This window comes from Brassica napus, chromosome A1 (genome assembly GCF_020379485.1).
Source record: "Brassica napus cultivar Da-Ae chromosome A1, Da-Ae, whole genome shotgun sequence".
In the NCBI taxonomy this organism is placed as follows: domain Eukaryota; kingdom Viridiplantae; phylum Streptophyta; class Magnoliopsida; order Brassicales; family Brassicaceae; genus Brassica; species Brassica napus.
The window spans coordinates 24,629,253-24,643,068 of record NC_063434.1 but is presented as its reverse complement, the minus strand read 5'-3'; the positions used below and the strand labels follow the sequence as shown (position 1 = coordinate 24,643,068).

General features: G+C 42.1%; 2 protein-coding genes across 3 annotated transcripts; one reads left to right on the top strand and one right to left on the bottom strand.

Moving 5' to 3' along the window:
• Positions 1-2,841: 2,841 nt before the first annotated feature.
• LOC106446199 lies at positions 2,842-9,336 on the top strand. 2 transcript variants are annotated; one of them, XM_013887900.3, is made up of 3 exons: positions 2,842-4,640; positions 4,756-7,449; positions 7,536-9,336. In XM_013887900.3, exons 2-3 carry the CDS (start codon positions 4,756-4,758, stop codon positions 7,623-7,625), a joined length of 2,784 nt encoding a protein of 927 aa, XP_013743354.1. In that variant the 5' UTR covers positions 2,842-4,640; the 3' UTR covers positions 7,626-9,336. The 2 variants fall into 2 exon arrangements, with proteins under 2 accessions (XP_013743354.1, XP_022548959.1); XM_022693238.2 differs by having other exon boundaries at positions 2,842-7,449; positions 7,536-9,335.
• LOC106428690 lies at positions 7,880-10,652 on the bottom strand. The gene is made up of 3 exons (XM_048738277.1): positions 10,423-10,652; positions 10,245-10,329; positions 7,880-10,154 (listed from the first exon to the last, which is right to left on the bottom strand). The coding sequence occupies exons 1-3, from the start codon at positions 10,650-10,652 to the stop codon at positions 9,519-9,521; spliced, it is 951 nt and encodes a 316-aa protein (XP_048594234.1). The 3' UTR covers positions 7,880-9,518.
• Between the last annotated feature and the right edge of the window lie 3,164 nt (positions 10,653-13,816).

Here is a 13,816-nt window from a genome sequence, read left to right as displayed (position 1 = left end):
TCTATAATATTTCCTCGGAATTCATCGGTTTTTTCCGAGGAATACTAGTTTCCTCGGTATTCCGTCGGAATATTCCGACGAAATGAATTTTCCTCGGAATTCCGTCGGAATATTCCGACGGAATTCCGAGGAAGCAAAATTTTGTGTTTCCTCGGAATTGCCTCGGAAATGCCTCGGTATATTCCGAGGAATTCATTTTCCGTCGGAACGTCCGTCAGAATACCGCTGTTTTCTTGTAGTGTATAAATAGGGACAATCCCATCCTCAATAACTTGAACGAGTATTAAACAATTCATATCTCAGCATGGTGAAATCTTCAAAAACTTGTATTCACAACCTACCCTATTTTGTTTGCATGTTATGAGTATGAGATTTCATTCTCAAACTTAATGCATGGTGCAGAAGTAACCCACAATATCTCAGCTCCTCCTAACTCATCTACTACGAACAATCAAACATAGATTGCCGCTACGATAAGTACATATGTTTTCCGTGAATTTACAGAAAAAAAATTGTTGCTAAAATGTGAATATATATCATAAATATGAAATGTTTTTTTTTTGTTAAATCATAAATATGAAATGTTTGGCAAAAAAGAGAAAAACAAGGAGAACAAAGAGAAAGGGTCAAGTGATAGTATCACCGGATCCACAATGACATAAGTGTAGCAAACATTCTTTTATGTCTTCGTGCTGTGATCAAGTTTCGAACATCTCTGTCGATTGCTTTGAAGGTAGTGGCTGGAGTTGTGTAGCCGTTGAGGTGCGGAGCCGCATTACGCTGTCGCCAGATGCTATATAATGTTAATTGAGTGACCAGCTTCTTTTTTTTCTTTTGAGTGACCAGCTTTCGGTTATAAAGCTTTTAGCATATATCATATATGGTTTTAGCATATATCATATATGAAAAAAATTATAGAATTTTTGTAACAAATTTATCAGATTTGATCACCTTTTCTTCTTCAGGTCCAGGTGGGTATTATTGTTATGTTACATATATGTGGGCGTTTGTGTGTTTATACATCCATGCCAACTTTTCTTAAGTTTTTTTTGGTATAAATGTTAAATAACTTTTCTTAAGTTTGATTACAATATAGTTTTACTAAGTATATAGATTAGTCATGAATAAAAGAATATTGCTGCTACTGTAGGATAACATTATAAACTTTACAAGTTGAGTGATGGTTATACAATTTTAATGATTAAGATATTCACACTCTACGGGTAATTAAGGAAGATGATGAGAGTAAAATTAGGAACTCTAAAGAAATATGGGTGATAATCATAAATTTTTCGCGTGCGATTACGAATAACACGATAACAGTTCAATTTTGTACTATATCAAGGAATAAATATCATCCTTTATGTTCCTTAATATACGGGAAGCTTTTGATCACGCTTATATGTAATCAAGAGGAGAAGAACTGCAGAACTCGAAAGGATCAAAGGATTGTTGAAAGCATTTCGCACGTACGAGGGTTATACATATGTAAATTGTAATGCACATATTTGTAAAAACATTTTCTTGGGTTGGAGATCAAAATTAACATGCAAATTTAGTCACCTTTTCATCATTGAGATTGAGATTCGAAACCTTCTCGATATTCTTTACATGACCAATGCACCAGTTGAATTTTTTTTTTTGGGCATCAAACTGATCTTTCAGTAAAACTCAAACATGTCTGTTTAAGCCAGCTACATGAGCTAGCCAACTAGGAATCTTAACGTCTACAAAAGTGAATGTGTCAGCTCGTGATCTTGCACCGGTTGATTAGTGATACTGAATTAGTGAATTTTATTAGACGTTTTAATTGAAAACAAACAGCAATTGTCGATAACTATACAGTTAAATGTATCATTATATATACATTTAAGTTCAACCCACATAGTCTGAACTGTGCTTTAAACAAAACAAATCAAACCAGTGTATTGGTGTTCAATTTTCTTTATAAATTATCAATATGCATAAAGAATAAGTTCTCCAGTAATGCAGTCTTAAATGCTAGAGTTATTATATGTTTTTTTTCCAACAAAAAGCTATACTAGACTAAGAAGAATCCAAGCCCAATAACTAAAACGGTGGAACTGAGTCGACATAAATCATAGTTGAAGGTAGATTTCTAGCACCGCATGCTAACTTGTCCGCCTTTGTATTTTGTGCTCTTGGGATATGTCGGATGAAAAAGTTAGGAAAAAAGCGCTTATATCGTAGGAATTTTTCCATATGTGAAGTGAACACTGATCATTCTGTTGAGAATAATTTTTTGAAAACACCACTTCTGAATTTCGAAAAGTCTTCATGCATTACATCGCTTAAATCAGTGTTTCACATTCAACATGCAAAGGTGATAGACTTCTACGTACTGTGGATATTCATGGCTCTCATCCTAAATTCACTTACTCCTTGTTTCCTGCAAAACTATCATTGTTCTGTAAAGAGATCATTTTCTTTCTAGAAACCATCAATATATCACCATTTCAAGAATATACACGGCCTCCTGCTGTTATTATCCAGGAAATAAAACTTTCAGAAAAGTGATATAAGTAAACATAATGGGTGTACTCTTATAAGCCCATTTAAAAGGGCTAATATTTGATGATTAACAAAGCATGGCAATTATGTTTTTTTTTTCTTCTTGTCAAAGCAGAGCAATTTTGTCTTAATTTCCACTGTTAATCCTTTTCGTAATAAATAAACTAAGAACGAATTAGCATGAAAGTTGGTCAAAAGGACTGGATAACCGAAATGTTTGTGTAATGAAATCTATCTATGTTCAAATTCCAACACAATATCTAATATAAATTTCTGTAACAAAATATCCCATTAACGACATGCATTTTTTTTTTGCTAAATTGTAAATGTCATTCATGGAATGGAATGAAGGTTTGGTTACAAAGAGATTGGAACCAGAATCTGCTAGAAAGCCATTCTGTTTCTAGTGACTGCAAAAAAGTTTAAAAAAAGTCCCTAGAAAACAAGCAAATTAGTCCTAGTCTAATGATAAACTTTGGAACTAATAATTAAGAAGAACAAACGACAACAATATTTCCCCAAGATAACACTTCTCAATCTTCCAGTGAACCAGTTAATCAAGAGTATAGCTCATACAGGTTGCTTGAAGTTCCAGTGGAACACTCACCCGAAAGTGGCTCCCTTGGGCATCGACGGAGACGGCAGGCAAACGGCTCCGGAGCTCCTTAGGAGGAGGACGACAAGCAGACCGACAAGAGCTAGCTCGACTGAAGACAAACCAAAAGTTCCCGACATGACCCCGATGACGATGAAGAACAAATTCAGGTCAAGCGCATTCGGTAAATAGCTCCCCAAACCGGCCACGCGACACAAACATTAACGACATGCATAACTACCCAATCCAGTATTTTGTATTTGTATATCGCATTAGATAAAAGAACCATATCATGAGAATACTAAAATTGATCCTGTTTGAGTGTGTACTCATCTTTACCAGTAAATAGAGGTCTCTCATGGTGTTAAGACTGTTAACTAGATATATAAACCAAACAATTTCAACATTCCCTGTCTTTATTATACTCAAACTTTGATAATTAACTGGACTATCCTTGACAAAAGGATAAAGTACTTGGACAAATAGCTGGCTCATCAAACTCTACAAGTGGCTTGAACCATATAAAATAATAAAATCTAAAGACAAGAAACAAATACTGAGAATATAATAAAAAGGACAGATGAACCTGTTCTCACTTTCTATCTTCTTGACCTTAACTTTAGGGACTGGGGACCCAAAATCCTTCTTCATTGACCATCCATTTTGCTATTATAAATGATTAATTCTGACAATTCTTTGTTTCAATACATTATACTAACATTTTCTGTATACCATTGTGTGATAGAAGGTAATGTATGCATAAGATAGAACCGTACGTTTGAAGTTAGTGAGAAAAAGTAAGTATATTAGTTTTGGTATTTCAATATACTATTACAAAAGTTACAGGAAAATCATTTACCTCTTTGTCAAGATATTAGAAGTGCAAAGTGTGTTAACAAATATATTAGCTTCAAACTATAAGAGAGGTTGTATCATACAGAGATTTAAAGAAATAAAAAGGTACATACATGTCTCAAAAATGCTAATATTCTTGCTTTTTCGTTTTAAAAAAGAGAGACTTACATAAGGAGACACAATGTGTGTTTGTTTCTTCTTGAGAGACACAATCTGAGTTTGACACACTTTCCTTCCACTTTATCCTACCAGCTGTCCTTTATTGGCCAGAAATGCCCCCACTTGTTGTAACGAGAATGTTTTGTTTTTATTAGTCATGTTATTTCTTTGTAACTGAATTAAGGTTCGGTTGTAATAAATGTAAAGGTAAGTCGGGGACAGCTAATGGATTTACGGTGGGCGAATCTAACGCACAAGATTTAAAGTTTATAAATAAGCGAAATCGAACGGTTGTGGTTAGTATAGTGTCTTAGGATGTGGTTGGTGCAATTAAGAAGGATACGACGTTGTTGCATTTATTAGGGTAAAGCCATTAATTTCCTCCAATTGTTGTTGCTCTCGTTTGATTTTCAGATCTGAGGGAGAAGACTAAGGTGAAAGAGGAAGTGAGACCTACTGTGTCTCTTTCTCACAGTTTCGCGAAACGGACATATCAACTGTAAGTTTTTTGTAACTTCCTCTTCGAAAGCTGTTACTTGGGTTGATACGGTTATGATATCATGGTTGCTGATGTTAGAAATTGTTTTCTGTGTTATTTGTGGTGTGAAGAGCAGATGGATGAGATGTGTTTGGTTATGTGCGGTGGTTGGGTATGTGGTTCAGACGGAAAATGGGAATTCGTGGTGGAGAAGAAAAGAATGGCTAGGATGGTAGCTGTTGAAGTGGGAATGTCCATCAAAGAGCTAGAACGTCTAGTGCTTGCTGAGTTCCGTGTAGGGGAATTGGAGTACGGTGTTTCGTTGTCTTACTGGCCACCGGATAGTTTGGAACTTGCAACCGGGATTAAAACCCCACCTGTAGTGCTTACGAGCGATGGAGCGTTGAAGTATTTTTTCACGCATATGAAGGTGAAGGGGTCTCTGAATCTGTTTGCTACGTTTGAACCTTTTGGAGGAGATGTGTTTGTAGGCTCCGGAAGTAAGAGCGTTGGTTTTGATACACCCGTAATGGATAAGAAATGTGCTGGTAGCCATTTTGGTGGGAAGGGGGAAAACGTGTCTAGTGTAGGGTCTAAAACTTATCCAAAATATACCTTCATCAATGACGACGATGTTGAGCTGGTGGAGGAGGTGGAGAGGTTTGAAGAAAGAATGAAGGCTCAGAGTAAGGCCAGCGGAGGAGATGATTTTGGTGGTTGCAGTGAAGGTATTGATGGTGATTATGTTGGTCCAGAAGAGATAGATGAGAGGGATGTTAGGCCAAGAGGATATGACTATCAATTCTGGGAACCATTAATTGCTGGTGATTTGGGTGGATCAAATGCTGTGGAGGTCATATTCAACGATAAAGAGGACCCTGGTTTGGTTAAGATGGAAGCGGCTAGGCGAGCCAACGGCGGCCCCGCTAAAAATGGAGAGCATGGTCAGTCGTCCAGTGGATGGGGGGGAAGCGATGTTGAAGCAGAGGTACCCATGGATGACTTCTCGTGGATGGGAGGAAACCGTGGTGGTGGAAACAAACCACGTGGACATGATACTGGCGGACGCGACGGAGATAAACGGAAGTTATGCGACGTGGACGACGAAGAGTTTGACATTCCTCCTTTATATGATGATACAGAGTACGAAGCTGCTGAGATACCTGGACTCGATATCGAAGAGGCAGATGGTGTGGTGCATGTTGGAAAAGTATATGGGAGCAAGGTTGATTGTCAAATAGCTTTGGCTATTTATGCCATCAAGAATCAGATCAGGTTCAGTCAGACCCGTACGAAAGTTGACTCGTTTGTTTGCGAGTGTCCCGAAAAGAAGTGCGATTGGCGAGTTACAGCACATGAGATACGCGGAACTGGGTACTATGAAATTCGGAAAGCCCAGCTTGTTCATTCTTGCCCAATAGAGAGCCGGAATGGTTACATGAAGAGAGGAACAGCCCGAGTAATTGCGGCTGTGTACAAAGCCAAATTTAAGGAGCCAAGCAAAGGCCCTAAAGTGGGAGAATTGCAGAGGCTTGTTCTGGAAGATCTGAGGATATCAGCTTCTTACATGAAGTGTTATAGAGCAAAGCAACAAGCTGTATTTGATTTAAGGGGACCAGATGATGACTCTTATACGAAGTTGGCAGAGTATTTGTATATGCTGAAACTTGCAAATCCAGGCACAATAGCTGATATAGAGTCAGAGGTTGACAAGGGTGGAGTGGAGCGATTTGTGTACATGTTCTTGTCGTTTGGTGCTTCTATAAGAGGTTTCAAGAAGCTGAGGCTGGTATTGGTGGTTGATGGCACACACCTCGGTGGTAAGTTCAAAGGTGTTTTGTTAACAGCTAGTGGTCAGGATGGAAATTTCCAAGTGTTTCCTTTGGCATTTGCTGTTGTGGACGCTGAGGATGTGGATGCGTGGACCTGGTTTTTCCAGAAGCTTGAAAGGATTCTGGCTGATTCTCCAGATGTCACCATAATTTCAGATAGAGCAACTAGTATTGCATCGGCAGTGAGTCGTGTGTATCCACAGGCACAGCACGGGTACTGCATTGTTCATTTAGCAAGGAATGTGAATGCTAGATTTTCATGCAAGGGGCTTGCAAGGATGGTGACAGCCGCAGCCTGTGCTCACAGGATGCGTGACTACAAAAACTACTGTGACAAGATTAAGGCGGCAAACAATGATTGCGCTATCTATTTAGGTAAGATTGGAACAGCGCACTGGTCGCGGACATACTTCAAAGGTGACCGGTACAACATAATGACAAGTAACATAGCTGAGCAGCTGAACAATGCTTTGGTGGAAGGCAGATCATCCCCAATAGTTGAGTTGCTTATGTTTATACAAGAGATGATGACAAGGTGGTTTAGTGCTCGTAGGAAGAAGTCTGAGAGGCATAGGGGGTTGATGACTGTTGAGGTGGATAAGGTAATGACAAAGAGCATGGCACTGATGAGTGGAAGCAAAATCAATTCAGTTTCTAGTTGGAGCAGTCAGGTTGTAGGGAAGTATGGAGGTTATGACAGCGTAATTTTAGATCAGAAAAAATGTTCCTGCAAGTACTTTGACCACATGAAGATACCATGTGGTCATGCAATGCTCGCTGCTGACAACCTTGGGGTACCTTACGATACACTAGTTGGGCACTGGTACAAGACAGAGGCCTGGAGAGAAACATACGCCGATGTGATCAGTCCAATTGGCGATCCAAGGGATGAGGATATTCCTGAAGAGGTGATGAATAAGGTTTTGATGCCACCTGTGACGAAGAGACCGGCAGGAAGGCGGAAGACAAAACGCTTCCTATCAACAGGAGAAATCCCTGTAAGTTGTTTCTTTAGTCGTATAATCATGTTTGAGCCCCCCCCCCCTTCTCAGTATATAATCTCAGATGTGGACATGTGTGGCAGGGACCAAATAAGAAGGCGGTACCGAACAAGTGTGGAAGATGCAGGGGGACAGGGCATAACAGGACGAACTGTACGGTTCCGCTGAAATGAGTGGGAGAAGAGACCTTAGGAGGCTTTTGGGGAGAGGAAGGCTTAGGAGGCTTTTGGGGCGATGACGCGTTTGGGTGATGTGGTTAATTTTTTTTTGTTTGAGAACAAACCACCCATAGGATTAACATATGTATTTCGGTTTTCGGTTGATGGATGCTATTATGATGTTTTATGGGCGAGGAATTGTAGGTTTTTTCACACTGAAAAGACATGTTGGGATTTGGATGATGTGTTTAAGGTGAAGTTTGTTATTATTGTTGTTCTGCTTGTTGACTTATTTTACAGAAATTGGAACATAGATTTTTGACCACTAGGTTGCTATATGGCAGAAAATGATTTTGTGAATTAGCTAACCACGACTTGATAACCGCTATTGACTAGTATACAGAAATATAGGGTAAAGGGTTTAAGAATAGTTTTGGTAAGCCGGAAATTGTAAGCTTGTGGATGGCGGGTGTGTGGTTGGTTTGTTGGGATCCTAATACATAGTTATGTGTAAATATAAGAGATTAGGTAATCTCTTAGGTATAATGAAAGACAGAGAGTTTGGTGGGAGGTTTTAAATACGTGAAGACCATTTTTTTGTTTTAGCGAGCTGAGTGATTTGGGAAAGAAATAAGTATTCTTTTGAGTTAAGGGTTAAGGGTATGGTGTATAGGGTATAGGGGTGTATGGTTTGGGATATACGTTTGTAGTTAGTGAGATCGGTTTGTGTTCGAGACCTGTAAATCAATGTTTCTGAACTTGAGGTTGTTCGGATATGGATTCTCGGAACCAGTTGATTAAATTGTTTTGAAATGTATTGTTCCGATTTGGATGGGTCGAGAAGTTGGTTGTGGTAGGCAGCAGTTCTGAACTAGCTTTGTCTGTTAGGGTTGCGAAACCTTTTTTCGCAGCGGTGGATTCAGTGTAGTGGATGGTAAAACCCGAATGGTATATATGCCGTCCTTATGTACGTGGTTGTGTGAGCGTGGATGTTATGTGTGTGGTTTACGCGCTTGATTATTTGGTTAGAGGTATGCGAGGTATTTGCAATTGGAGAGACTTATTTGGGAAATCAGAGGATGCTTTTGTTAAGAAAATCAATAAAGACACATAATTGCATAGTGGAAGTGATACATTGTTCTCTACTAGAGCATTGAAATAAGTGAAACACTGGATCTACGCATTAGATCTAATACTCTGTAGGACATCAAGAATCTCACAAATATCTGTCTTGAGGTCGAGAAGATCTTGCTTAAGTTGTGTCATGTCTTGTTGGAGAGTGGCTTGTTTATCTGCCAGCATTCCCAACTCTTCGGAGTTGGCTTCGTCAACCCACTTGAAAAGGTGTCCTGGACCGGAGGTTGTCCCGCAACGAAAGAACCTTCGCCCTGGGTTTTCTTGGGTTCTGGATGTGAGAACAATGGTCTGAGACCCACAATGGCACTGCCTGGGTATTCCTTGTACATTTTCCATTTGGTGGAGGCAAATATTTTTTAAGATCTGAGATGAAGAGAGAAGAGGTATTGTGAGTTGGAGATATTATGAGGGGAGATCTACTTTTGTTAGTCTTTAACGAGATTTATCAATGTGTTGGTGGGTCCTGTAACAGGAAAACGTTACAGGGTAGGTTTGAATTCGTGGACGGATAGCGGTGGTTGGAACTATAAGTGTTTTGGTGCGTATGGATCTGTGGATAGTCACGTGTGGTTAGAACAAAATGGTAAGTAATGAGAAATACGTAGTTGATTAGCTAGCATTAGAGTTTTAGTTGGTAGTTTACATAACAAGTCCTAGCCGAGGTGCAAGAAAAACACAAAACAAGTAGCAGCAGCCGATAGGGGCACAATAGTAGTACAAAAAAGGATAAGGTGCCTCCTGAACACAAGAAAAGTCCTAGTAATGAGAAGACTACCCAGTTGTAGTAGGCTGGTAAGCTGGTAGGATGATGGTTTTGTACGCATCCATTGCGTAGACCTTGCGGAACTGGTCAACCATGGCATCTGTGATCCCTGACATGTGTGGATATGGATTGTCGTGGAGGTGCATTTCCATGAACTTCGCACAAACGGGGCCGCAGTCACCAGACCTAAGGTTTTCGTAGGTGCCGGGGATGCGCTCCCATGTAAAAGGTGAGAGGTTGCGAGCGTTGTTCTTTGCCACATAGCGAACAAGGTAGGGTAGCATCTGAAGAATGGGCTTCATGAACTTCAGTACCTTGCCATCGTCGTACAGGGTGGGGGCTGAGTCCATTACTTCAACATGTCCAATGGCGAGGTTGATAGCGAGACCAACCCAGTGCTTGTCTGCCCATATCATAGGAGTGTAGACTGTGTGGACTTCTTTCATCCAAGTTAGACGGGGTGCCAGGATCAATTTTGTCAGTCGAGAGTCCCAACGAAGCCTATCTTTTCTAACTGCGGCTTGGAATTGGCGATCTTTGGACAGCATCAACGAAGTCAATTCAGGCGTCGTAAACACGGAATTGTGCATAAGAAGTACGCTCTTGTGACGTTCCCCAAGAACGTGCATTAGTACGATCATGTGCTGGAGACAAAATGGTAGACATGTTTATATAGTGTATGAAAAAAACGAAGAGGTACAGACATAATATAACACACAAAAGTAGGGGCTTACAAGTGTGTTTGTCCATTGTTGGGGGGTGGCTAGCTGGAGAAGGAAGTAGTTGTTGAAATCGAGCTTTGAAGGTGTAACGTGGAAGCTGGCCGGAGGGATCGGTACAACATAAGGTGTATCAGTAAAGTAGGAGAAGGTATTGAGAGAGGACTGTAAGTGCAACATAAGGTGTACTTACACATTTCTGGCCGCTTTTAGTGTTTTTGAAAAGAGGCTCCAGAGGTCGACAGGCGGAGATGTGATGAGAAGATTTTGTGGGAAATCAGGGCGGTTGAGTGCTTTGTGTAGTGCAATTTCCTCTGCAGACAGTGAGTGAGCTCTGTTTTTTTTGGCCGGCGAGGAGTCACTAAGCTCGCAAACCTCGTCCTCAGCCGTTTGCACCTGCAGAATATGAGGTGAAGTTATCATTTATTTGTTTGAGTACGTATTACGCTATCTAAAACTTTTAAATATGAAGAATTAGGGTGTAGAGTGGAGGCAATACATTAACTTCAGCAACAATCTTTCGTACTTTAGTGTCTGGGGAGCCCGAGTAGGTATCTTCTTTATCAACTTCCTCTTTTTTGCCATCCTGCAACCATTATAGAAGTGGTTAGCCAACAAATATACAAGGTAGTGGGTTGAGGATGTGAAAACAAAGTTACCTTGGCGGTTTCGCGGTTGGGAGAAGACATGAACGATTTGGTGGACCCTTTTAGTGCTGCGAAAGCATTGGGTGACGAGCAATGTGGAGAAAACGCTTGTGGGGACACAGCAGGCTTGGTAGGGGTTGAGTTTGGTGTGGACGTACCGGCAGGCTTGTAGGGAGCATAGCATGTACCGGGGTCTGATCCTGACATGACCTCTGGTGAGGTTGGTTTCCCAAGAGGGGTAGCGTCAAACAGGGGTAAAGTAGCTATTTGAGCGAAGTTTTGTGAATGGCTTCCTTGAGTGACGTTAAATGCGTCAACGGGGGGCTTATGTGTGGGAGGGCTGGATGGTGTAGAGACATGGACAGGTGAGGGGTGGGTGGGCGATATCAAATCAGATGATTTGTGTTCGAGTGGTTGTTGGTTGGTAGTTATGTGGGGCGTAGTTATGTGGTCAGGAGTTTGAGGGGCGGGGGTGTGTTGGTCAGGAGCGTGGCGGGTAGAAGAGACTAGAGGCGATTCAGACTGTACGGGAATTAGGTGGTCGACAATTGGGTGATCGGCTGGAGAGGGGTGCTTAGCTTGGTGGGATGCGTGTGCTGTGGGTGTCTGGGAATGGTGGTTAGGTGAGCAGTGGTCAAGTGATTTGTGGTTATGAGAATGGTGGTCGACAATTGGGTGGTTAGGAGAATGGTGTTCAGAATAGCTGTGGTCAATAGAGTGGTGGTCGACAATTGGGTGATTGGCTGGAGAGTGGTGGATAGGTGATTGTTGGTGCTGAGCTTGGTGGTTAGGAGATTGGTGGTTGGAAGAGCGGTATTCAGGAGAGTGGTGGTCCGTAGAGTGGTGGGCAGGAGAGTCGTGAACAGGCAAAAGGTTGTCGGGAGAGTTGTGTGGAGAGTCACTTTGTGTGGGTGTTTGGGTGTTGGGGGTTTGGTGATCGTCTGTGGGGGATGCAAAGCGAGTAGGTGACTTGTGGTTATTCGTATCGTGGTCAGCGGGTGGTTGATGATCTTGTGATGGGTGGTCAGTTTGTTGGTGGGTGGGAGATGGGTGCTGAGGGGAACGTAGAGAGTCTTCATGTTGGTGGAGCTGATATTGACTGAGAATGGGAGATTGAGACCCCACTAAGCAGTCATCCGTCTTCTTTTCCTGAAGAGAAAATTGTAACCATGAATAAGCTCACATTGTTTCTCTTTTGTGGCATTTTCTAAAAATATAGTAGTTTGAAAGTTGTTGTTCTGCGGAATAAATTAGAGGAAATAATCACCTGAATGTCCTGTGGGGTTTGAGGTGTGCTCTTCCGCCGATGCTTGACAAGGCGCTGTGAAAGTAAAGAACCAGTTGTGCTCCTTTTCCGCTTGCGATTTAGAAGGTGGTTCACACGAGTCTTGAGACGCTCGTTGGTGGCTCCAAGAGTGGCGACGGTGGCTTCCAAAGAGGTGACTTGATGTTCCAAAACTGGAACTTTGGCTTCCAATGAAATTACTCTGGCTTCTAACAAGTCGTTGGTAGGAACGGGGGTTGAGGACGAGGCAGCAAACAAGCGGGTGATGCGCCTTTGGGATGTAGTAGATGCTCTTTTCTTAGAGCATTTCCTGGGTTTCAGTTTTGAATCTTTCCTTTTCCTGGGAACAGTATGCTTCTTGTGTTCCGGTTGTAGTGGTGGCGGAGTAACTATGAATACAGGTTCCGAGCAGTCTCCTCCAGGCCACATAGATTTGGTGAATTGATGGTTGTTGGCTATCAGCTGCTCCATGTATCTCACCTTCTCATCAGCCTCTACGTTAGGCCAAACACCCCACCCAGGTTGAGGACCGCGGGCAATTGGGATAATTGGTGTCACGAGTAGCTGCAGAATACACACACACATAAGAACTCTGGACTAGTGAAACAAAAAATTAATGTTCTTATGTCACAAATCAAGAGATATACTTACAGAGGGGTTAACTTCAACTTGTAAAACCGAGTCAAGTTCAATCGAAGGGTGGCTAGGCAGGTTAGGCTCGGTAAGCTCCATTATTGTCAGCTCGTTAGAAGGAGCAGGGATCTTCGACTGCAGCATTGGTATAGCTCTGAAAGCGAGTAGCTGCAGTGCTAATGGGAATCCGGTGAGACGGAATGATGATTGTTTGAGTTTTTGGACAAGCATACCAACGCGGTCTTCAACTAGCTTGCCTTTCTCGAACTTTGGTGGTTTCATACACCGTACAGTGTGGAGGAAAGATTCACGGCCCCAGGGAAATTCGAGGAAAGCATCTACGTCCCCTAACATCTGGACGTACCTAAGCGTGGGGCGATGAACCTGTTGAGAGGCAATCAACACTCCATCCACGATAATGATAAGGGCGAGCCGGAATCGCCTCTCGTCATCCATTTCTTCGTCATTCTCAAGCTCGTCTGCTAAGTCAGCGATGGTGATGTTGTTGTACTTGCCAATTAACTCCTTCCACATCGGGTCTTTGTGTGCGCCCTTCTGCTTGTTTAAACCCGTTTGGTTGTGATCGGGTGCTTCGTACCCCTCTGGAAATGCTCCACAGTTAAGACCAGTAATGGTCCCAAACTCTTCAAGACTGAATCTCAGGGGGTCTTTACCAAACACAGTCCACAGTGTGTGTTCTTGGTTGCAGAGCAACTGACGAGAGAGGAGACCGTGAATAAGCTTGCACGAAACGGGGCACTGTCGAGCGGGGAGATCAAAAAGCTTTCCAAACGGAGACTCTCTAATCCTTGTAAACACCGGAGAACCCCGAAGAATGTGGCGGAGGAAAGCTAGGATGTTCGGCCTTGAGTAGACATTCAGACGGCGGCGTGGGAATCTATCAGTCGCGAAGAGTCTCACGGGAAGACGGTGGTCTACGGCGTCCTCTGCAGAATCTGAAAAAAGGGAAAATCGTTAGCGGTGGCTGTCAGTGGAAGATGAATCAACCACGGCGGCGGAAA

Excerpts from the sequence above, each read along its gene's own strand:
- LOC106428690 (XM_048738277.1), bottom strand. The coding sequence starts at position 10,652 with ATGATAACTTCACCTCATATTCTGCAGGTGCAAACGGCTGAGGACGAG. Across the intron at positions 10,330-10,422 it reads CTAAAAGCGGCCAGAAATGT|CTTCCACGTTACACCTTCAA; the intron begins GTAAGTACACCT and ends CCCTCCGGCCAG. Across the intron at positions 10,155-10,244 it reads AACAATGGACAAACACACTT|CACATGATCGTACTAATGCA; the intron begins GTAAGCCCCTAC and ends TTTTGTCTCCAG.
- LOC106446199 (XM_022693238.2), top strand. The coding sequence starts at position 4,702 with ATGGTTGCTGATGTTAGAAATTGTTTTCTGTGTTATTTGTGGTGTGAA. Across the intron at positions 7,450-7,535 it reads TATCAACAGGAGAAATCCCT|GGACCAAATAAGAAGGCGGT; the intron begins GTAAGTTGTTTC and ends CATGTGTGGCAG.